At 44.8% G+C, this 24,207-nt stretch overlaps 2 protein-coding genes across 13 annotated transcripts in view; one reads left to right on the top strand and one right to left on the bottom strand.

The window, feature by feature from the left end:
* Positions 1-11,875, top strand: part of Mllt10 (MLLT10 histone lysine methyltransferase DOT1L cofactor) — a 168,797-nt gene extending 156,922 nt beyond the window's left edge. For 10 of the 11 annotated variants that reach the window (XM_047521762.1, XM_047521761.1, XM_047521760.1 and 7 more), the window contains 6 exons: positions 348-536; positions 1,186-1,274; positions 1,410-1,771; positions 2,915-3,011; positions 8,233-8,433; positions 10,176-11,873. In XM_047521762.1, coding sequence (XP_047377718.1) covers positions 348-536; positions 1,186-1,274; positions 1,410-1,771; positions 2,915-3,011; positions 8,233-8,433; positions 10,176-10,220 — 983 coding nt within the window. In that variant the 3' untranslated portion in view covers positions 10,221-11,873. Of the gene's footprint in view, positions 1-347; positions 537-1,185; positions 1,275-1,409; positions 1,772-2,914; positions 3,012-8,232; positions 8,434-9,067; positions 9,195-10,175 lie in introns of all 11 variants that reach the window. The other variant, XR_007104476.1, reaches the window with a different exon arrangement.
* Positions 11,876-22,797: 10,922 nt separating this feature from the next.
* The window catches only part of Dnajc1 (DnaJ heat shock protein family (Hsp40) member C1), a 194,350-nt gene continuing 192,940 nt past the window's right edge, over positions 22,798-24,207 (bottom strand). For both annotated transcript variants that reach the window (XM_047520377.1, XM_047520378.1), the window contains one exon: positions 22,798-22,996. In XM_047520377.1, coding sequence (XP_047376333.1) covers positions 22,928-22,996 — 69 coding nt within the window. In that variant the 3' untranslated portion in view covers positions 22,798-22,927. The remainder of the gene's footprint in view (positions 22,997-24,207) is intronic.

Raw genomic sequence — 24,207 nt, 5'->3', positions numbered from 1 at the left:
GGCAGGAACGTTAGAAGTTTTAATTAGGCCTTTTATTTTGAGGAAAATAAACTTAACGTTTTTCTTTGAGAATAGAAATGACCTGAACCCAGGGGGTTTTTGGTATGTGGCAATAAAGTTTCTAGATAGTACATCTAGGAACAATCTCCTTTTATGCTTATGTACATCCAAATATAAATATGAGATTTGTGTCTATATATAAATTTAAAAATAAGCCTTGTTTAGAAATATTTTACGGGATTTTTATATTTTTAACTTACTTCTAAAGTTATTGACACTATGTCCATAAAAGACTTATTCCTGGGTATGAACTCCTCTTCATTAAAAACCATCCAAATGTTTGATAGTTTTAGGAATGCTGAAGTCATTACACCAACTTCAAGTTGAAAATCGAAGATTAGAGGAACAAATTAAAAACTTGACTGCCAAAAAGGAACGTCTTCAGTTATTGAATGCACAACTTTCAGTGCCTTTTCCGACAATAACAACAAATCCTAGTCCATCTCATCAGATACATGCATTTTCAGCACAGACTGGTGAGTATGAAAACATTTATTTTGTATCTGAGGAAAACAGGATAGACTTTCAATGTCAGTTGCATAATAAGTGGGTGATAATTGCTCACCAGTTTATATGAAGATGTAGAAAAGGAATGATGGGTTATTTTCGAAGGGCATAGAGAATCCTATTAAGTGATTGACATGATTTGCTCTTACTGTTTTTTCTTTTCTTCTCCCAATACTGGTTATTGAACCCAGGGGCACTCAATCACTGAATTACACCCGTAGGCCATTTATTTTGAGATAGGTCTTGCTGAGGTTGGCCTTGAACTTGTGATCCTCTTGCCTTCAGCTGCCTGAGTTTCTGGGATTACAGGCATATGCCACCATGCCTGATGACTGGCTGCTTGGATTTCTCAGTACATAGTTTAATGATGACATTTGTTTAAATTGTGTAATGATTTCATTATTGATTTAAAACTGTGGTGTTCAGTAGAGATAGGATTTTTTTTTTTCTATTTAAATTGGTTTTAGCAGTAGCAATATTTAATAATATTCAAGTGTTGTTAGTATGGACTTCAGCATGAGCTTTTAAGTAAACCTTTAGTCTTACACATAGTATGATTTAACAGGATAAATAAGTGTTTTTTTGTTTTTGTTTTTTTTTTTTCTTTTATTATTCTAGCTCCTACTACTGATTCCTTGAATAGCAGTAAGAGCCCTCATATAGGAAACAGCTTTTTACCTGATAATTCTCTTCCTGTATTAAATCAGGTAATTTTTGTGTGGTTATAGTCACTTGTGTGTTTTACTTGTGAACAGTCGTATATAACATTATAAATGGTTCAAAATTATTTTAAACAGTTTTGCTGTGCTCTTTAAACTTAATTTTTATTTTTCTTCCATTAGGACTTAACCTCCAGTGGACAAAGCACCAGCAGTTCATCCGCTCTTTCTACTCCTCCTCCTGCTGGGCAGAGTCCAGCTCAACAAGGCTCAGGAGTTAGTGGAGTTCAGCAGGTCAATGGTGTGACAGTGGGGGCGCTAGCTAGTGGGATGCAGACTGTGACATCCACCATTCCTGCTGTGTCTGCAGTGGGTGGAATAATTGGCGCTTTGCCAGGGAACCAACTGGCAATTAATGGCATCGTAGGAGCTTTAAATGGGGTCATTCAGACCCCTGTGACAATATCCCAGAACCCTACCCCCCTGACCCACACAACTGTACCACCTAACGCAACACATCCCATGCCAGCTACACTGACTAACAGGTAAGAAACATAAACATATTTTGGGTTTTCTAGTACAACGCAGTACCAGTTTTTAGTACAATAGTACCAGTGTTGTCCACGCTTTAGATTGGAACTTGTAATATGTTTCTTGTAGATGTACTGTAAGTCAGTCTACCAAAAATTAAGTATATAATACCTAGAGTATATTTCTTTTTGAAACTTATGTAATTCCAATTAAAATTAAATCAGTTTCCATAACCAAGTATTGTCTGTGTTGAAAATTTCAGTCTTGATCTGTGATGTCTGTTTTTAAATGTTAATTTTTCTCATTCCCTTGTATATTGCATTCATGTGTATCATAAGTTCTGAAGAAGAGGTTAATAGTATAGTGGTTATCACTCCTGATACTGGTTTTGTAAAATTCAACACTTGAATAGAAAGTTAACAAAATATTTTAATATAAGTTTAAGGGCAGATGTTTATCTTGAATTTCCAGGAAGTGAGACTCGCTAGTATTATTGTATCAGAGTTTCATTTGAATATCTGTTCAAAATAAGGGTGTAATAAAGCCATGTTCTTATTAAACATATTTTGAGCTAGTAATTTTGAATGGATTTGCAGTGGGTACTAGTAAGCAGTTTCTTTTGGCTCCCCCCACCCCTTGCTTAATTTTATTGACTATTGGGGCCATTAAAAAAGGATACGTTAAGGTCTGGGGATGTGGCTCAGTGGTAGAGTGCTTGCATAGCATGCACAAAGCCCATGCTGAATTTGATCCCCAGCACTGCAAAAAAAAAGGTGTGGGGGGGGGGGCTAGGTTTAAATAGTGGCGGATTCTGTGTTTTAAGTATGTGTTACTTAGTGTGGGTTAAGCTATATTTGAATAATCAAAGATGTTACATGTGCTTTGTTATAAACACATGTAATTTCTATTTTATAAAACAAATTTGTGCCTATTTGGTTTATAATAAAAATAGAAACAAACACTTCTTGGTCATGTGAATTCTTATTTAGCTATATACACGCATTATAAAATGAGAAGAAATAATTTGTACATAATTTTTTTTAAAAGTGTTATGGTTAAAAATTTGTTATTAAGTATTTGAAAAGTTATCTTTCATTTTACATTTTTAAAAAGACTTTAGCATTATGTAGAAAGTAAGAATTTTAATCATTTTTCAGTGCCTCAGGACTAGGATTACTTTCTGACCAGCAAAGACAAATACTAATTCATCAACAGCAATTTCAACAGTTGTTAAATTCTCAACAGCTCACACCTGTAAGTTCTTCTTTTTGATAACATTTGATTTTTTATTAGAGCAAGTGTTCTAATCTGTAATAGATATTTAAGTGGATTACTCTCTTGTGAAGTAACATTACTAAATGCATAATCCAAAAATTTTGTCTGTCATTTGGTATGGTTAGTATGCCTGGGGTGATATTACATGCAGTCATTAATTTACAAAGATTAGAACATGTATCATGGACCAGGCACAGTGACTCAGGAAGCTGGGGCAGGAGGATTGCAGGTTTGAGGACAACGTCAGTAACTTAGTGAGATTGTCACAAAACTTTTTTAAAAAGGGCTGGGGATGTAGCTGTGTGGTAAAGCACCCCTGGGTTCAATCCCCAATAACCACTATTATAGGCTGTTGTGATAGAATGGTGCATTAAACATAAATCTGATGGGAGTAGGAAAGACAGTAGAATGAATCAGACATCACTTTCCCATGTTCATATATGAATACACCAACAGTGAAACTCCACATCATGTGCAACCACAAGAATGAGATCCTGATTAGAGTAAGTTTCACTCCATGTATGTGTAATATGTCAAAATACACTCTACTGTCATGTGTATCTAAAAAGAACTAATAAATTTTTAAAAAGACACAAACGTTTTCATGGAGTTTCATTTTGATAAGGGGAGATGGACAGTAAATATGTGCTTTTTTATAGTGATAAATGCTGAGAAGAAGAAGCAGAACGAGGGGATAGGGAATAATGAGATGGGGCCTTGTTATTTATTTATTTATTTATTTAGGTGGCTCTGGTGATTGATCCTAGGACCTCAGTCACACGAGGCAAGCTACACTCCTGGCCCAGTGAGAACCTTTATAGATACAGGCCATTGCAGCCTCTTTGGGGAGGGGTGTTAATTGACTTTTGAGCAAAGACCTGAATAAAAGTTGAAGAGCATGCCTTTTTTACTTTGGGGAAGAAGAAGGTATGTTCAAGGCAGAAGCAGTCATAAAAGACCTGGCATATGTAGGTTCTGGAGAAGGCAGGCAGCAAGAGCGCAGTTGAGAGGTAAGGGGGTGGTGCTGTCTAGAGATCAGGTGCTGTCTTGTTTGTGGCAGGAAATTCAGATTTTGTCTGAAGTATAATAGAAAGCCATTGGTGGTGAGTTTTGTTTTGTTTTGCTTTGTTTGGGGATGGGGGTGGGATACTGGGGATTGAACCCAGGGCCTTGCACATGCTAGTCACATCCCCAGCCCTTTTTAAAATTTATCTTGATACAGGGTCTTGATAAGCTGCCCATTCTCACATCAAACTAGCAGGCCTTCTGCCTCCCAAGCTGAGATTATAGGCATGTGCCACCATGTGGGGCCATTGATGATTTTTAAAAACAAAACCTTTGTACTTTGGAAATTTTCAAATATATGTGAAGTGGAGACTAGAGTGTAGTGAAGCCCCACATACCCATCATTCTGTCACTTGGCTTTAATAATTATCACAGTTTTGTCAATCTTGTTTCATCTAACTCCATTTTTTTAGGGTTTTTTTTTTAAGAATTAATGACAGGGTTTTGAACCCAATATGAGTGATATTTATTTACATGGTACTGAAAATTGACCCAGGGGCACTTTACCACTGAGCCATGTCCTCAGTCCTTTTTATTTTGAAACAGGTCTCACTAAGTTGCTTAGGACCTTGCTAAATTGCTGAGTGTGGCCTCAAACTTGCAATGCTCCTGTCTCAGTCTCCCCAAGTTGCTGGGTTTACAGGCATGAGTCACTGCACTTGGCACTGAAGACATTTTTTACTGGAAAAAAAAAAAAAAAAGCAGAGAAAATAGGCAGCAAAAGAAAAAAAGACATGGTATAAGGGTTTCTGCTTTTGAACATTGCAGTCTGTGTATGTTGAAAGCAAATTTCCTGGTATAGGAGAGAGGAAGGATTCTAGCAGAGCAGCAGAGTTGTTAACAGGAAATAAAGCACTTCACTGGAATACCAGGGCAGAAAGCACCACCATTAGTCATTTATGATAAGTTGAGGAAATTCTGCTTTTAATGTTTCTGATTTTTTTCTTTTTCTTTCTTTGCGGTGCTGGGGATTAAACCCAGGGCCTCACACATGCCAGGCAGGCACTCTACCACTGAGCTACACTCCCAGTCCATATGTTTCTGAGCTTTTGTGATACTGGGGGTTGAGCCCAGGAGCACTCTACCACTGAGCTGCCTCCCGGACCCTTTTGATTTTCTTGTAATTTTTTTGAGTCAGGGTCTCATTAAGTTGCCCGTGGCCTCAGTGATCCATCTGCTTCAGCCTCTTGAGTTGTTGGGATTACAGGTGTATACCACTGCACCTGGCTTCCGTTTTTCTTAATTAGAAGGAAAGTTACTAGCTAGCAGAGCGAATGAGATAGGGGTATATCTTATTAGAGGAAAGAAAAGCTGAGAAATATGTATCTTGGAGAAGGGTAAAAGACTTGACTGCCCCTGGGGGACTGTGAGGCTCAAGTGCAAGGGCAGTCTTGGCCCTTTGTATTCATCATGTAAAGTGAGACCAAAGTGACAAGTTGCATGACTTTTCTCCAGCTCCAGTCTATAGCCACTTCGTTTAGTTGTGCTGTTTGGAGAATGCACTAATTAATTAGTAAATACAGGGTGCCAGTCAGACTTTGTAGTTTCTTTTGAAAATACATACTTTCTTGCTTTAGTAAAAATATACATTGAAAATACTTGTTTTGACTGGATCAAAACTGACGCTGTGGCTGGGTGAGGTGGTGCACCCCTGTAATCCCAGCAGCTCTGGAGGCTGAGGCAGGAGGATCACGAGTTCAAAGCCAGCCTCAGCAACTGAGTGAGACCCTGTCTCAAAATTTAAAAAATGGGGCTGCAGTTATAGCTCAGTGGTAGAGCACTTGCCTATTGTGTGTGAGGCACTGAGTGTGATCCTCAGCAGCGCATAAAAATAAATAAATAAAAGTGTTGTGTCCATCTACAACTAAAAAAATGAAAAAAAAATTTTTTTTAATGTCGGGGTGGGGGACTCCTGGGATGCAGCTCAGTGATAAAAAAGTGCCTCTGGGTTAAATCTGCAGAACCACTCCCCCACCCCCTAAAAAAACCCATATTTATACTAAAATGTGATGTCATTTTCTTACCTCTTGCTTCATCTTAGTAGGAAGTACTAAAGCTCAGTTTATTTGGGTCTCTTCCTGTTAAGATTTTAATAATTATAGCATGTGTAGATTTCTAGTTTCTAAGACATGGTAATGAAATTTCAGCACAGACTATTGGCTCAGACCATGAGGACTAAAGGGGTTTAAATGCTCCATTTTTCTTCATTAGCCAAGTGAACAGGTGAAGTTTGCTCCTTTATGGGCAGACTTTATGTAGGTAAAAATTTTTTGTTACAAGACACATACATCTCCAACTTAAAAATAACTCTTGCTTGACCTCACTTCTCCCACCAATAACAGTACTGTTTCTTATCTTCCCCCAGGTGACATTCACTTTGCTAAATAAGCCTAATGGTCAGTTCTCATTCTTCATCTTACCTGACCTGGCAATAGCACTGGACAGAGTTGATCACTTTTCCCTTTCTCTTTGAAACATTTTATCACCACGAGTTCCATGATCCCTCGTTATCTTGCTTTTCTTCCTACCTAAGCGGTTCTTCCTTTTTTTTGCCTGCTTTCCTGGGTTCCCCTCTTCTCTTCAGCCTCTCTTCGTGAAAGTACCCTAGAATTCAGTGCCTCCACTCAAGTGTCTTTAAAGTATGTTTACATTTTCATCCCAGGTCTCTCTTTGGAATTTCTTTTTTCTGGATCCAACTGCTTTACTCAGTATCTCCACTTGCAAATCTTAAAGACATTTTAAACACAGTGTGTCCAGAACTGCTGATCCTTTTCCACAAACTTGCGCTACCCAGCTTTCTCTACTTCAGATGAGCAGCCCTCTAGTTACTCAAGCCCAAAACCCTGGAGTCTGTTCTCGCTCTGATCAAGAAATCCAAAGTCAGATTGTATCACTCCTCTGCTCAGAACCTTCCACTGGCTTCCCATTTACCCGTGTGTAAAAGGCAGAGTCCACAGATTATTGCCTCAGACCTTGAGGACTAAAGGGGTTTAAATGATCCTATTTTCTTCATTAGCCAAGTAGAAGCTGAAGTTTATTCCTTTATGAACTCGGAACCCTGCATTCTTCTCCCGCATCCTGTTTGCTCTCTTCGGCCTCGCTGAACTCCTTGCTGGTACTGGACATGCGTATGTGGGCCCCTGGCACTGGCCGATCCGTCTGCCCGGCAGTCCCCTCCTTACTCCCGATCCACTTGGTTAATTTCCCTCATCTCTTTGTCCAGATGTTAACTTCTCAATGAGACTTGCCACCAGTCTACTTAAAATTACTTCCTAACCACCCTACCCCTGCAGACTTTCTCACATACCCCTTTCCCTTTACTCTTAGCAATGAACACATTGTAACATTTTTGTCTGTCTCTCCTTCCCTCAGGGTGGGCAGCCAGAAACCCTCTCTCCCTGAAATACAGTGCCTGGTACATAGTAAGCTCTCAGGAAATGTATGTTGAGTAGAATGTATGTTTGCTGTAAAGAATAGTTCATAACTTCATTAAGAAAGCACCTCTGTTAGGCATGAAACTTCTAAAGTTGTTTTACGTCTGGTAAAGGGAAGGGTTTGATTCACATGATGCATCCTTGCCCCCTTTTGCTTTTGTGTATGTGTGGTGGTAGGGGGGCTACTGGGGATTGAACCCAGGGGCACTTTAACACTGACCTACATCCCAGCCCTTTCTTTTAATTTTTTATTTTGACACAGGGTTACACAAAGTTGCTGAGGTTGACCTTGAACTTGAGATCCTCCTGCCTCGGCCTCTTCAGTCACTGGGAATACAAGAGTGTGCCACTGTGCCCAGCCACATAATACACTTTGAATCAGATAGACATAACTGTGACTTGTCTAAGTTGCTTTTTTTTCTCCTTGAGCATCATGGGCAATCTAATTTGAATAGAGAGGTCTTCTATATTTGTTTGTCCTGTTTTGCAAATAAGCTGTTCATTGATGATGTTGACATTTTATAGTAGATGGGGATTATCTAGTGCAGGATGTTTCCCTAGATCAGGTTCTTGATTTCTTTAATAGTGTGAGTGACTTACATCATTTAAATATCTAATGTTAAAGTAAAGAGAAATACAAAAGGCTAACTTTGCTGACTGCATACTTCTGTGACTCATTTTCTCCCTTGGTTTGACCTCAGGAACAGCACCAGGCCTTTCTGTATCAGCTGATGCAGCACCAGCAGCACCACCCGCCAGAACTTCAGCAGCTGCAGCTCCCTGGCCCGGCACAGATACCCATCAACAATCTTCTTGCAGGTACTCAGGCGCCCCCACTTCACTCGGCTACCACCAACCCCTTCCTCACCATCCACGGAGACAATGCAAGTCAGAAAGTCACAGTAAGTGTGTGTTCTGTGTTACAGCTAATGAAGTTATCAGAACTATATTGATTAATCAGAGATGATTGTTCTCTAGCCTCTTAAAAACATGTTATTCCCCTGATAAACCAGTTGTTTTAGCAGCTGGATATTATAAACACAGGACCAATTTATATACCTCTTGAGTATCTTGATTTGAATCTGCACATAAGGTTTGAAGCTATTTTATAATTTTCAAAGTAAAAATATGTTTTAGTTAGCAAGTTGTATGGGACAGTCCAATCAAAAGAAAATAGTTGTTTTCCTAGTAACTTTGCTTATTAATTTTTCCTAGTTATATAGAAGCAGTCTGTATATTTTAGGAATATTTCTATTTTGATAAAAAGTACTCTTTAAAATTGAATTATAACTAACTAATATATAAATTTTAGAACAGGTAATCCAAGTATTCTTCCGTATTTTTTTTTTAAAGAAAGTAAATCACAGTCACATTTTAATGGAATTTAAATATTTTATTTTATGTAAGTGATACCATCTTACCCTTTCATTGTAAAAGTTAAGATAAATTAAAAATGGATGCAGGAACAGTATGCTGTACATACAATGGCACACGTTTTAAGGCTGTTTCTTTCTATTAATTCTCCCCTTCAATCAGGTCTACTTTACTGGAGTATAAATGTGTCCCCTAAAGTCCAGTTGAGGGCAGAACCCTGTTAGATGAAGGATATTGGGATATAGAATGGAGACTGGACATCAGGAAAAGGAAGAAGGGAAAGAATGAGGTGGGAGACTTGGCAAATAAAAGTGTTGAAAGTCGCAGTGTTTGCTATTTCCCATTACTTTTGAAAATTTTCTGTTTACTGTGTTTTTTAGTCTTCAGAAACTTTAGTTTTTATTTAGTAATGAGAACTGGCTGAAAATACAGGATGATTGTTTTTCATTAACTCTTTAATGCTTTTTGTTTGTCTTCTTGTTTTGCCAACTTCCTGATTGTGAATACTGTCATCACAAACCTTGTTACTTCTCCATTGTTTTGCTAACATGGGAAATATCAGAGATTCTGTATTAATTTAGAAACTTGTACTTTTTTTTCCACTCTTGTTCACTAGTTTTTCTTTTTGTGTTAAGTGAATTATAAGCTAATGTTTCCTGAGTTATGTAGAATGAGATGTGTTTTTAGTGGAAGAACCATGATAATAAATATAAAAATAAACGGATTACTGATCAGCTCGTAGAGGAGAGCAGGGCTGGGAAGTGATGCTCTCCTCTCCCTGCCACGTGCCCAGGCGTCTTCGTCAGATATATGGCATATGTGATTTCACTGCACTTGTTTGTAGATAACAAAAGGAGAGTCAAAGAGGTTAAAGCTCAAAGGACAAATAGCAAATGTGGGATCAGAGCCTATGACTTTCTTAATCCATTAAAAAAAAAAAAACCTTATTATGCACCATATCCTGTTATCTATTAAAGTTGATTTGGGTGGGTGAATTCCGCATTCTTGCCTTGGGAGTTCTATCCCACAGATGGGCACCCTGTCTCTTTGTCTTGGAATATTGCTGAATTTAATGTTTTGAAAGTACTTACTATTACATTCATGGCTTTATTTCATACTGAAAAGTAGCCATGCCAGCTTGCTGAAGAAAAGGCATAACCGTAAACCACATTTTACCTGTTACCATTTCAGTTAGGAGGATGATACCTCAAGTGTTGTTCAAAATTTATTCAGCTAATGCATCTGATATTTTCATTTGTTTTAACTGCAGAGACTTAGTGATAAAACTGGGCCTGTAGCTCAAGAGAAAAGTTGACATTTGAGAAGCATCTAAAAATTGCCTATCCTGCTGCTCTGGCACTTCATCTGGCTGCTGTTGCAGTCCTTGACTACAGCTATGAAGAAACGCAACAAGAAACTGCACAACAAAGGATGGCCCAGGACTTTCTTGTAAGGCTTTGATTAATTTTCTTGTTGCTTTGTTGCACTGAAACGGAATTCCCACATTCCCCAACCCCCACCCAAACATTTTTGAACTTTCAGAGAAAATTTAATAACTTTTTGTCAATGAAATAATTTACATGCGATGAGTTTATCAACACATGAAAAGTTTAATGTAGTTGGTGCACAACTAGTTTTGTTATAAATTAGATACAAAAAGCAAAACTAAAGACTTGTTTTATTTACAAGCTACATGGTCTTGTACAAGTTGGCATATGAAATATGATCTCTTATTTGAGCTCCATTGTGCTTGCTCTATGTAAGTCAGATCTTAAATCTCAAGGAACTGTCCACTTTCTTTTCCTGGAGTTTTTATTCATTAAATATTGCAATTATATAGGTCATCTACTGCAAACTTGGTTTTAAAAGTTGCCTTTCTAATGAGATTTGGCCAGTTTTGGTAATCGAGTTAGGATGGTAATGTCTGCTTCTGCTAAAGGTGATTTTCATTTGCCAAATGCTTTTTATTTGGTGTTTTTAAAGAGACCTTGAGTTCTAAGGCTGCTGGGGAAACTAGATCAATTCAAAGTGAAAGAAAGACTTCTTTCAGAAAGAGAGGCTACTCTGGAAACTGCTGGTAGGGTCTGGTCTTAACCAAGTGCCTATTAGCACCTCCCTGGGTGGAAGTGGCTCTAGACAGCAGATCTCCAGCCAGCCAGCCCTGTGAGTAGAGGGAACAGCACTTGCCCCAGCAGCCTTCCCCGTGCTTCTGCCTTTATTGAACACTTTCTATGCCACTGTAGATAGCTCAGGCCAAACTAGTACCTGGGTATTACCCACTAATGAGTCACAAGAAAATGAGTGGATTTTGTAAGAATATATGTTTGTTTTATTAAAGCAGCTTCCCATTACTGACCACACACACACACACACACACACACACACACACAATCACACAATACAGTTCCCAAAGCAGGTGAAACCCATATTACAGCCCTTCCACTTCAGGTAGCCATGCTCTTGATGTGACAGTACGGCAGAGTAATAAATTAACAATTGGGGACATAATCATTGATCTGTTCTTAAATGTGTGAATTATTAGTGGAAAAGACCCAGCTGTAATTAGACCTCCACTGTGTACTTAGCTGGAAGAACATGTTAATTCTGCAATATGTCTCTTGGTTAAACATTGCACAGTTCTTACCTCATTTCTGTAAATAAGGTTTTGTGAATCTGTTTTGTATTGTGAAAAATTCATAAGATAACATTGATATTTTGATTTGTAATATTTCTAATTGGTAGATTTAATTGAAAAGTAAAATTAATTTATTTTTATATGTTCAGGGGAATTTTAAAGAAAGTCAAACCTTTTGTAGATAATTTAAAAAATCAGTGTGGTTTATTTTACTTATTTAACCCACTGGTTGTTATTCTGTAACAATTTGTATAAATGGTAAATTTTGAATGTGTTGTTATTTTACCTAGATGTAAAATTCCACATGTATTAAAAATGTACAAAGTTTTTGTTAATAAAATTTAATAATGTTCATAACCCTGTGCCATTTTTATTTGGTGGGGCAACAGCATGTAGTGCATCCAGCAGTCCTAGGTGGACTTTGTGTTGGGAGGATCTGGAGACTGTCACCTCAGAGTTATCTAAACTCTTTCCATGAGTGGGTTTTATACAGTGAGAACTGTGTGTAGCGCAAGGCAACTACATACTCAGACCGTAGAAAATCAGGAGAGGAGTGGAGGAGTGTACTCCCTCTCTTTAATGCAATAAAGAGGGACATCATCTCAGTGGCGATAAAAGGAAAATCAACTCTAGATAAGATCACTCATTGTAGCCCATTAGTAAAGTAGCATTCGTATTTAGTAAAGATTAAATTTGTCTTGTTCAAACAGTTAGCTTATAACTAAGGGGATTCTCTGAAAGAGAAATACAGATTTAGTTAGTGGTTCTTGGGTTAGATATTAGAATCATCAGAATTGCCTATGGCATTTTTCAAAAATATAAATGCTCAGATTTTATCCCAGATTTAATTGAATCAAAATATGCTGATCTATGTATTTTGCTTCTAGTAATTAAGAGTTCAGTGAACAAGAAAAACTTAGTTCTAGGTTCCTAATTTTATTAAGGAGTGAGTTTTAGGTTCCTGAAGAGGTTGTTTTTGTTTTTGTTTTTGTTTTCTTTTTCTTCCTCTTTGGTACCAGGGATTAAACCCAGGGGCAGTTAACCACTAAGCTACATCCCCCAACCCTTTTTATTTTTGAGACTGGGCCTAGCTTATGTTGTTTAGGGCTTTGCTTTTGAGGCTGGCTTTGAACTGGAGATCCTCCTGCCTCCCAAGTCACTGGGATCACAGGTGTGTGCCATTGTGCCCAGCTCCTGGAGAGTTTTTAAATACACAAATGAAAATCATTTGATTCTAGAATGATTCTCCCAAGGATAAAGAATAATAATCTGCTAGACTGACAGTTGACTCATCCATTATTTCCTTCTTTAATTTGTGGACTCTCCAAGTAATTGACAAGGAATTAAATACTACTTGGCTGTGCAGTTTCTCATTTCTTAGAAGTGTATCCTTGCTGGGGATGTGGATCAGTGGTAGAGCATTTCTGGAGCATGTGTGAGCCCTGGGTTCCATCCCCAGCACCACCGGAAAAACCCAAACATGCTCTCTGTTCTGGCCCTTATGGATAGTAGCTCCTCGGTGTGACTCATATACTGTCACTTCTCGCAGGCCCATGGCCCTGTGTGGTGGGCTTGGCTGCCAGGGTTGCTGGCTCTCATGTGAACCTTGTGCTGGGGGAGGTGCCCGCAGAACTGCTGCTCAGTGGCCAACTGTGAGCCAGGGGAGGGGCTTGAATTGGCTGGTTCCTGAATGGCCTCTGCACTGGGCCTGGGGATGTGCTGTGCTGTGGGTCAAGATCAAGCACTAAGAGTAAAGGCCAAGAGAAACAAGCCACCAAGTTGTTTCCTCAATTCTGTGTCACCGAGAAGAGGAGGGAAGGAAGAAATGATCCCTGAACTCTGTGGACAGGCAGGATAACCCCTGGGAATTTTACTGGAAAGGTGCCTTGCAAAGAAATGGAATTTTGCTTTTATAAGTGGGTCGTGTACTTTTGAATAGAAATCTCAAATATCTTTCACTTGTTTTACTTGATGTCAGTGTTTGATCTTCAACATCTATTTGTATAAATTAAAGTAGGCCTTTCAAAATCAAGTAGCTGTGACTTCTGTACCCATTTAGAAATCTTTTTAAAAAATTACTTATGTTGTGGATAGAAGCCAGGCCTTTGGACCGAGCCACTTGTACCCCAGCCCAGGAGGGTCTATTTTTAAAATTATTTTTTGTGTTAAAAGTTCAGTCCAGTTCTTATTTGCATCAAAGGAAATGTCTTCTGCATACCTTGTCACTGAATGTGTACAGTTCTGTAAGATTCCTGTGAAATGTGGATTTCATTCGACTGACTTGTTCACACTTTCTTCACCAACAGTTCAAGTTTGGCAGCCCTTCCCTTGAGCAGATTCTCTCACTGAGGTGAGGGACACACATCCCTTCCTGTGGTCTCGGACTGGTCCTTCTCAAGCACTTGACTTTTTCTGGCTGCTTGGGGTGTCTGGAGTTCCAGTTTCTGACTCTAGAACAGACGCTGCATACACACTCACAGGCACTCTAATACCATTAGTTACTCGCAGTTAACTCTTTTTGTGGTACCTAGGGATTGAACCCAGGGTCACTCTGCTGCTGAGCTACATCCCCAACCCTTTTTTATTTTGCAACAAGGTCTCCCTGAATTTCCCAAGCTGGTCTCAAACTTGACAATCCTCCTGCCTCAGCCTCTGGAATGGTTGGGATTCCAGCTGTGCACCATACCTGGGATCATAACCACTTTTTAAAATGTGAGGCCAGGGGTGTAGCTTAGAGATGCAGCATGGCCTAGAATGCCCCAGGCTGGGCCATCCTCAGCACCACCCACACCCCGAAGTTGAAAACTAGTAAAAGTGAACTTTCCCACTCCCTCCACCCTCTCAGCAACGTTCATGTTAAGATGCACACATATATCTAAATTCCAGACGTTACCTTTCATATACTTTTCCTAAACAAAGTATTTATAAGGTCTGCTTTTGTCAGTAAAGTGATATACATGAAAGACTTTAGAAATTAAATTTTTCTGTAACTTAATTTCTGAACCAAAGGTGCATTTTCCACCAGCATGGACATCACTGCAGGGGATGTTCCCTTTTATGGGAGGGACTTCTGGGGATCAGGCATGGAGAGGGGAAGGGTTGGGAGTCAGGTGCAACTCGTCACGTGATGTCAGGTCCGGAAGACGAGGTTGGAAGGTGCTGTGAAGGTGTTGGAAGGTGCTGTGGGGTGGTAGGGAAGGTCATTGAGGTGATGAGTTCTATGGTGCCAATGGCGGAGCACTCAAGGTCGCAGGGCACAAAGCCGTACACTTGGGAAATGGAGGAGGAGGGCAGAGTCCAAAGACAGATGTGTTAAGCGTCTAGGTCTGGGGTCCATAGACAGGAGTCCAGATAACAGACCAGGTTATTGCTTCTTCACTGGTCTTGTCTTTGCCAGAAACTCAAATGTCAGAAGCAACTTTAAACGACCCGAGTTCGGTTTTCAGGTTTTGGCCACAACTCTCTCGACACTTGGTTTCTTTCAGGTGCACGCAATTCTGGGCCTTGCATTAGTTGGTGCAAATTGTAGTTCCTTCTTTTGCAGGGTGGCTAGTGGCCCTCTCCTGCTTCTAGTTGGAAGGCTGCCACGCAGGTGGTCCAGGAAACTGCCAGACTGCTACCACGGACTCGGGGTGTGATGAGCCAGGCATGTGTTATGCACTTTGTGTGCCTCACCTTTCATCTTCACAAACCTGTGAAGCACGTTTTATTTTCCCCATTTTACAGATTAGGGATGTGAGGCTTAGCAAGGTTAAGTGGTTACACACTGGAGAGTGTGACTTGGTACAAACAGGAATTACCTGAGGCAAGTGAGGTAGGAAGTGTGCCTACTGATAACCCTAATACTGCCTCCCCTCCAGATTAACCGTGGAACCACAGGAAGTGATGAGTCTTGAAATGAGCGCAACCCAAATGCCCGGAGTTAGCCCCCAGCAGTTCCACCCTCACTGCAGTGGAACTAGGCTACCCTGTTCTCGCCCTGTGCCTTTCCCTTGTCCTCGGCTCTGCAGTAATTGTGAGCTGCAGCCAATGGGGCGGGGTGGGTGGGCGCGGTGCAGACCTTGACTTTGCTCAAGTGTGGCCACACTGCCATGGCCACAGAGCACACCCAGACTGCAGTCAGGGCCTGATGGCACCAGGGACTGGAGAGGAACTAGTGAAGAAACTGGAGACGCTGGGGCTCTAGCTCAGAGAGCACTCGCCTCGCATGCCCGAGGCCTGGTGTTCCATCCCCAGAACTGCCACACAACATACAGGAGAAACCATGGTGGGACTGGGGGCCAAACTCATGTGGCAAGTTTGGGATCCTGGGCACAGTGATCACTGAGTGTGACAGGACAGGAAAGGAAGGAGTTGTTTTCGTGACGTGACGCAAACAGGAGTTTGGTGGTGGGAAGAGGCGCAGGGTCAGACAAGGGCAAAAGAGCAAGGAGAGAGTCGCCAAGGGGAGGCTGGTGTCTCCTAACCGTGTCCGCGAGTACGCGTGGTGAGGTTGTGGAGACCCAGTGTCAGCTGGCCGCCTGTAACCAAACGCCGCAGACCGAGGGGATCACGAAAGAGAGAGACTGGCCTCCGCTCTGGAAGCCGTGAGTCTGAGGCCAGGGCTGCATGGCCAGGAGGGGCCCAGTTCCAGACGGCAGGGGCCTTGTGTCGGGAAGGGCTGAGCTGGCCTTCTGGTCTCTCAGAGGGGTACTGACCTCACTCATGGGGGCTCCTCCTAACAGCCCCCCGAAGGCCCAGACTCCCGATACCATCACCTTGGAAGCGGGGATTTTTCAACACACACATTCAGTTCTTTGCAAAAACAGAAGTTCCCTCCCGGCTGTAGTAGTTAACATTTTGATGCTAGTGCCTTCTGAATTTTCAAATGAAAGCAAGAAATTCACGGTTTTGGCTGACCAAGTCTGGTTTTCTCAGTTTCTGACTGATGGATCTGGATCCCGTGTTTTTCCTGGTCTCACGTGTCAGGCAGGTGACTTGCTCGCTGGCTTTCTCTCAGCACCAGGGGTCTTGTCCCAGCGCTCCTGACCCCATTTCCTTCCAGCAGCACAGAAAGGTGTTTACTGTCTTTTTGCGGTGCTGGGTGTTGAGCCCCGCGGTGCCCTACACTGAGCCACATCTCAGCCCCCTTTATTTTTTATCTTGAGGCTTTTGCTCAGTTGCTGAGGCTGGCTTTGAACTTGGGATCCTCCTTCCTCAGCCTCCGAGTCTCTGGGATTACAGGTGTTTTCTGCAGTGGAACTCTTCCGTAGGATTCTTGGAACAAAACGAGGTGTGTTTTCTTTGCATGGTCCTTGCCTAAGGCAGCCGTTCCCCCGGCCAACCAGTGGAACCTCCTGAATGTTTGAGTCCCACTGTGCAGGGATTCTCTGCCCAGGACTGAGAGCATCCGAGCCTCAGGGGCGTGACTCAGAGAGTGGTGCTAAAATGCTCCTGTGGCTGGGGGTCTAAGACCCCCTAGCCTGGCGGGTGGGCAGCCCACCTGGCCTCCCCCACATCTGTTCCTGGTCCTGCCTTTCTTTGGAACTCATTCCCCTCACTGGAGGGCCAGCACGGTTCCTGAGAGCCTCTTCTGCAGCTGTGACTTGGACAGCTTTGTGGTTCATCCCAGTGTGACACTTTGGCGCTATAAACCCAGACTTAAATGCTTGCTGTTGGATTATACTGTGGGTGTATGAGGGACGCTCTGCTGGGCCGAAGCTTCCCCACTTTTCTTGGTCTAAGTGAAGAGAAGCAAGAGCTGGGACCTCATAAACCACAGCCCTTTCTCGCCCTGCAACGAGACCAGGAAAAAGACAGCGCAAAGGCCTGGCTGCCCCCAGGGTAAGGCATGAGCAGATGCCCTCACATGGCTCTGCCAGGCCACCCCGGGCTGGCCTCCCAGCCCTCCAGGGTACGGCAGCATGGCAAGGAGGAAGGCATCTTCGGCTCTGGAAAGTCACCAGGGAGCCCAGCTTTAAGCAGTGGCTCTGGCTGGGCCGCACCGCCTCATCTGGCTCTTCGTCCCTAGTCCTGGTGGCAGGGTTGTTTCTCCAGTGCTGTACCTGCCAGCCGTCCCCGCTAGGAGGTCAGAGAGGAAACAAGGCCCGCCCTTGCGGTGCAGGGAGTGTGCCATCGACCCCTCTGGACAGTCATGGAAGGCCAGCACCATGTGGCCGAGCAGCACCAGAGAGAGAACATGGGTAGGCGGACGTGGGGAAGCCGGGCCTCCCAGCCCTCTCAGCTGCCAGAGGCCAAGCGACTCCAGGGCACGGGCGGCAGCGCTGGCGGAGGTTTGGCCTGGCACCCGGGCCAGGGCCTCCCGCTCCGCTCCCTTGACACTGGGCCAGCCCCAAGCGCAATACACGGGCAGGTCGGGGAGGCTCTGTAATCGAGTTCTGGAACAGGGGATCAGGGCCGGGCGCTCGCAGCCACCTGCCGTCCACCAGGTGACGTCTTACTGTGAAACAAACTGGAGCCGCGAGGGTGTGGTTGGAAGGGTTAACTTACCTTCAGTGTCACATGATATTTTTGAGTCATGAGAAAACAATGGGGGCTGTTCACTTTCCTCATGACCCAGGATGCAGGACTTGGAGCGACTCAGCCTCACCATTTTCCCAAACTAGGGTGTTCTAAAGGGCTTCACTGGGTTGACCTGGGAAGTAACCAGGAGGCGCTGTCGGGCGACACTCTTGGTGTGGGTAGCAAAGGCAAGAGGCAGGCAGTTGCCTTCCTGCAGAACATTTCCAGCACTATGACCTTCGAGTCCTGTGGCTGTTCCTGCATGTGACAGAAACGAGGTCCACGGGAAGGTAGCCTGACCTGCTGGGAGGCGTTTCCAGAAGGTCTGTGCACCCTTCAGTCTGCCGCAGCTGCGGGTGTTTCTCCGGCCCAGGTGCCAGCTCTTGGCTGTGTCCCAGGCGGGCAGGAGGAAGGAGCACTGGCTGCCCTCCTCGTCGCTAGCCCCATCGGCTCTCCACAGGGAGCTGCAGGCTCTGCTTCCCTGACGGACTGCCCTCTGTGGCCGCCCCAGGGAGGGCGAGCACCCTCTCTGTTCCACATAAAGCCATTCTTCCTTCGCAGGCCACAGAAAAACAACCAGCTGCTTGGTTCATGGCATAGTCACGTAGCTCCCATGTGAATAAAGTCCAAGGTCGCAGGCCAACGGTCACCCGCACGGGAGCTTGGGATGACAGCAGGACAGCAGGTGGGCTTCTGCCCCGCCCCTGCTCAGCTTGGCCACAGGTGACGTCAGGGCAGAGCCGTCCAGCAGGGAGGACAAGCACTGCTCACTGCTGCTACCACTAGAAAGACCAGTCCCCACCTAGACCTCAGTCCAGGGCCACTGCCAACCACGGTTACAACCTGCAGAGGACTTTGGAGAGCCTCCCCCATCCTGGCAAATGGCCCAGAAAGGCCGTGGGTGCCCTGAGGGCCAACGTGATTCAGAGGCCGTTGTTTGACAACCCCGGGTTTGGGCTGTGAAGCCACCAGTGACCCCTACCTGGCACACCACCTGTGTCTGCAGACTCAGAAACGAGGTTACACACACCCAGCAGTTTTCAGTCACTATTTGGACATTGGCCTTGGACCATTAACTGGGGTGGCCGTGGGGCTTAACAATTTAGGATGAAGTATCAATTTGACTGACCTTGACCAGATGAAGTCACTGCAGTCACATAGTTCTTATCCCGAAGCCTCGCCTCACCTTATCCACCAGAGACAGACACGGGTCTTAAAAGGCCTGAGACCACGGGATGGTGTCTAGCTGGGGGTGGCGAAGGCAAGGCAGGCAGTGCTGCCACAGGTGTGTCTCTGGGTCTCCTGCAAGCGAGGGCCGCCTGGGAAGGCCTGGGGGTCAGATGAGCACGCCACGGCCCCTCCTGGGGCGCCGACACCAGAACACACCTGAAGTCGCTCAGCCACCCTTCCTCTGGGGAGTTCAGAATCCCTCCAGGATCTGCAGGCTTCTGGGAGTGGCCGTCTTTTAGCAATACCCCAGTTACAGGGTGGCCAGGTAACTGTGTGGCCCTAGCCGGGACTGTCCTGGACACCATGGGTCACGTGGCCTCCCTGTGTATAAGGAACATCGTGATTTAAACATCACCATTTCAGGAAAAAGCTGATCTGCTCATTGAACAGTAACTACAACCCTGAAGACTTAAGTAGGGGCCACCCGTTTGCTCCCACACAGTTCCCCAGTCCTCTTCTTCAGAGGTGTCTTGGGAGTGGCACGTCAAGGAAAAGTCCAGCAAGAGGCATTTTTTAATGGCATCCATATACTTTTCCAGTGGAAAATCAATTTTTTTATTTTAACCTTGAGACGGGAGTTTGCAAACACCATTGCGACATTCCAGCTGCACAGCCCTGGGGGGCAGGGAGGTTCACCAGGCCCACGTGGACCAGTCACAGCGAGGAGCGAGGAGCGAGGAGCGAGGAACGCAGGAGGGCTACATTGTTCCCAAAGCAAATTTCACAGAAGAAATCAGATGACCTGAAAATCTTCCCGATGACCACTCCCACCCCGTCCCCTGACAGAGCATTCTAAGGCACAGCTGGGAGAGAACCTCGCTCGCCGCTGCTGGGAGCGGCGGGCAGCCCTGCCTCTTGGCCCAGCTGGGTCTTATGAGGAAGGATGAATTGAGTGGGTTTTAAAAAGTGGTGCTGCCAGTGATTTAAAGAAACAGTAGTGCTAAGATGTGGCCCATGATGGGAAGGTAAAGTCACATCACTGAAGGATAAAGACTTAAGACGAGCCCTTGCAGAGCCCCTGGCCTGGCTGTTGGAAGGCTGGGCAGGAGCAGCTGCCTGGTCAGCAGGCATGGCATGGGAGAGGAAGGGAGCCAGCGCCCAGGGCCTGCCCAGTGCTTTGTCCAAACAACCCAACAGAAACAGACATCTGCCATCTGCTGCTCTAGCCCTGCTGGGTCTGAGTGGAGTGGGGACCTTGGATGGGATGGGTCCCATGCCACAGGCCTTGCCCGTCTCTTCAGCTGCCACGCTAAGCCCATCCTCCACCCCTAGCCTCCTTAGGAACCACACACCTTTCCAAACCTTAATCCAACCACCTGGCACAACTTGGTCCCAATCCCTTCCTTGCTAGTCCTAAGGTGGCCATCAGATATTAACACCTGTGTTTTACTTACCAAAAACAAACTTCAGAGAGAGGCTAAAGTAACTTGTCCAGGTCCCAGGTCATCAGTAGTCGAGCTGGGGTGTAAAACTGAGGTGCAGCCTCAGGTTCTCTGTACACACTGGCCTCCTGGCTGCCTCAGAATAATCATTACAGCAGAGGCGCTGGCCTTTCCCGGTGAGACAATGGTGGGGCATCTAGTGGATGATTAGGACCTCGCCCCAGAAAATGACACAGCCAAGACAGAAGATTTCACAGACCTGGTGAGCCCATGCGGTGACCCAGGATGGGCCCCTGGTCCCGAGACTAGAACTAAGATGGAGGGAACCTGATTCTGGGCCATCAGCTCTGCTAACGGTGTCAACAGTCACACAGAGATGATGGTGTTGGAGGCCTGGATGGTCAGACAGAAACAATACTGACTGCTTTTGGCCAGCTGGGCCGTGTATTCAGGATTTCACACAGATTCTCTCATTTATCACCCAACAACCAAGGCAGCAGATGAGGAATTAAGGTAACAGCTCAGCAGACACTGGCGAGCCAGCACCCCCACCTCCCCACCTCCAGTGGGGTCTGGCTGCCAACAGACATGGGCACACACAGCAGGGCTGCAAAGGAACCAGAGGCCCAGCCCCGAGAGGCAGTGCTTTTCTGGGGATGCTGTCTGGAGTGCTGCTCTGTGCAGCTCAGTGACTGTCCTCGAGGGGCCTTTGGCTGTTTTTAAGTATCAGCTTCACCCTCCAAAGACTAAGTAATGGCCCTTGTTGAGAACACCCTGCGAATGTGGCGGCACTGGTCTGTTACTGGGAAGAAGGCATCTGAGCACTACTGCGTGCCAACGTCCTGTCCCCTCTCCCCTCCTGGCCAGGCAGACGAAGCCTCCTTTCCCCAGGAAGCTGAGACTGAAGGAAGCTTCGCCATAGCTCAGGGGTTCAGTGAAAAGCAAAACAGCTGGTCACCTGCTCTTTTTGGAACGAGGTGACTCGGCCTCTGAGGTGGGAGTTCCCCACAACTTCCACTCAGAGCTGTGTGGCGCCCGGGCCAGCGGACACCCGAGGCCTCTCCTGTCATCTGCTCTGGGGGAGGGGCTCAGGGCTGGCTTACCTGGCACCATGTCCTCTTGTGAACGAACACTCACCAAGTGCAGTGGTGACCTCTGTCCCCCAGTGTTTCCTTCAGGAAACTGTAGCCTCATTTCAATCCTTCAAGAAGAGTGACACCTTTGTAGGTATCTTACCACACCATTTCCCTGAAATGTGCTCTGTTATCTTAATGCTTTTCAAGTTCAGGCATGCTGCTTTTATCAAACTATGTCCAAGCACTGAGCAGATGAGGACAGATTTAAAAAGGAGGAATTCTCAGAAGACAGCGACAGTTCCAGCATGAACAATAAGACCAGCCTCAATAGAAGTTAACAGTAGAAAATGGTGATTTTAACTTACGTCTTGAAAAAGAGGACCCAGTTCCCTCAGTACCTAAAACCTTTCTGCATGTTCCCTGGCAATTCTATCAGTTGGGGACGCATTTCTACCAAGCAGTCCAAACTTCTCATTTAGACCCCTCACCCCATAGATAAACAACTAATTAAGATAACCTCCTCTTGTTCTTAGCCAGTCAGATGGTTTATTGTCTCTAAGCAACTTCATCATGTTACTTAACCCCAAAAAAGATATTAACCGCTATGCCTATCTATCTATAGATATAATTTTTTTTTTTTTTTGGTACCAGAGATTGAACCCAGGGGCACTTTACCATTGAGCTATCTCCTCAGTCCTTTTTAGTTTTTATTTTGAGACAGGGTCTCACTAAGTTGCTTAGGGTCTTGCTAAGTTGCTGAGGCTGACCTTAAACTTGTAATCCTCCTGCCTTGGCCTCCTGAGCTGCTGGGATTACAGGCATATGCCACTGTGCCTGGCTTAAATGTTGTGCCTTTTAGAGAAACACATTAAATCTGAATTCTTACATACTAGTTCATGCATATGTTCCTTTAAAAACAAGTATGCCTGCTTGCTAGAACATAGTTTTTTGAAACATTCCCCTCAAAGTAAACTTTGCAGTGAGGAGAAACAATGTGCAAAACACCCAAATTCTTTTCCCCCTTAACACAGGATTTGTTTAAACAATGTAGCACAACATCTATTATTTATTTATTTATTTATTTTTTACTAAGGCACGTGACGTATAGAAATACTGAGGTACAAAATGCAAATTTCTGCATAAGATTTTTGAAATACTCATTTTGGAAAATGAACATGAACATCATCTTCCAGAACATTCAGCTTTTAGCTTGTTTTTTCTTTTGGACCAGTTCAACCAGCAACTTGTACCTAGCGATGCAGTCTTCCTGTAGGATGAAAAAGAAGAGGCAGAACAGTTATTTCCTGTGTGCAGCTACATCATCAGGCTGCAGCCCAGTGCTAGTGAGGAGGCCTGGAGTCCATTCCCTTGTCTTAGCCCCTTCTGGAACTTTCTGGGCAGGCCCGGCTGGTCACAAGGCAGACGTGGTTAGCTGCATTGGACAGGAAGAGGAGAAACCTGTGGCAAGCAAGCCTGCCCAAGGTGCAGGTGCTGACCACAGGCGAGGGGCCCAGGGCCGCTGCTTGTGGGGTATTATCTCTATGATGAGTTGACTTTCAACCTGCTAGCCTTGGGGCTTCTGAGACCTTCCTGGGTGGGCCATGTCAGCCAGTCCCCGGATGCTGGCCTTCAGGGAGCTCTGGCATGGAGGGTGTGGAAACGCTTTATCGTGCCAATCTCGGCCGCACCCATCAGGCTACAGAGTGAGGAGCCTCAGCTCAGCGGCCTGGAGGCGTCATACATGCGGGTGGGATTCAAGCAGAGCTGGGGCGATGGTCGGGGACTTCATCATTCTCACGCTGATCCCCAGGTACTTTTCAGAATCCATTCTGTTTCTGTTCAAACAACACTAGCCTTTGCTAAGCTAGTCCAGGGTCAGTGACTCTAGAGCAGATGACTTTACTGGGCGCCTTGGCCAGGGAGAGGGTCTGCAGCGTGGAGCGCTGTGCAGTATCCTCCAGGAAGTGCTCTTCCCGCATCTGCAAAGGCCACTCACCTACGGTCTTTAAAAGATCAGCCTATCCTCAGCAGCCATGTGTCCCTAAGTGCCTGGGGCACGGAACCCTGGGCTCTCGGAACTCAGGACAGCATGGTCCTGAGCCCTGAGCTGGGAGGTGGCAAGGCTCTGCCATGGGCCCTAGATTCGCTCCACAGCCAGGCTGGGAGCAGGCCGCTCCTGGACCTGCTCCTAAAGTCAAGGCTTAATGGGAACACCAGCTCTTTCCTGGTTGAAAACAGGGATGCCTCCAACGCCCCCAGGCAACGAGTTTCTGAGCGTTCTGTCCCAAGGACTCCACGGTTCCAGCTCCTTTATTTCCAGCCAATGCCAATTCATCACACACGTAAATGCTGGTGTCCTGACTGACATGAGAGAAACTCAGGGGAAATAATTACTTCTGGCAAACCAGTTGGAGAGAGTGGGAGAATCTGTGCTTCCCAAATAGATCAACTGCTAATGGTTTATTTTTCTCCCCAGGA

The sequence above is a fragment of the Sciurus carolinensis genome, chromosome 12 (genome assembly GCF_902686445.1).
Source record: "Sciurus carolinensis chromosome 12, mSciCar1.2, whole genome shotgun sequence".
Classification (NCBI taxonomy): Eukaryota; Metazoa; Chordata; class Mammalia; order Rodentia; family Sciuridae; genus Sciurus; species Sciurus carolinensis.
The sequence above is the reverse complement of the archived record's forward strand: the minus strand, read 5'-3'. Positions and strand labels throughout refer to the sequence as shown.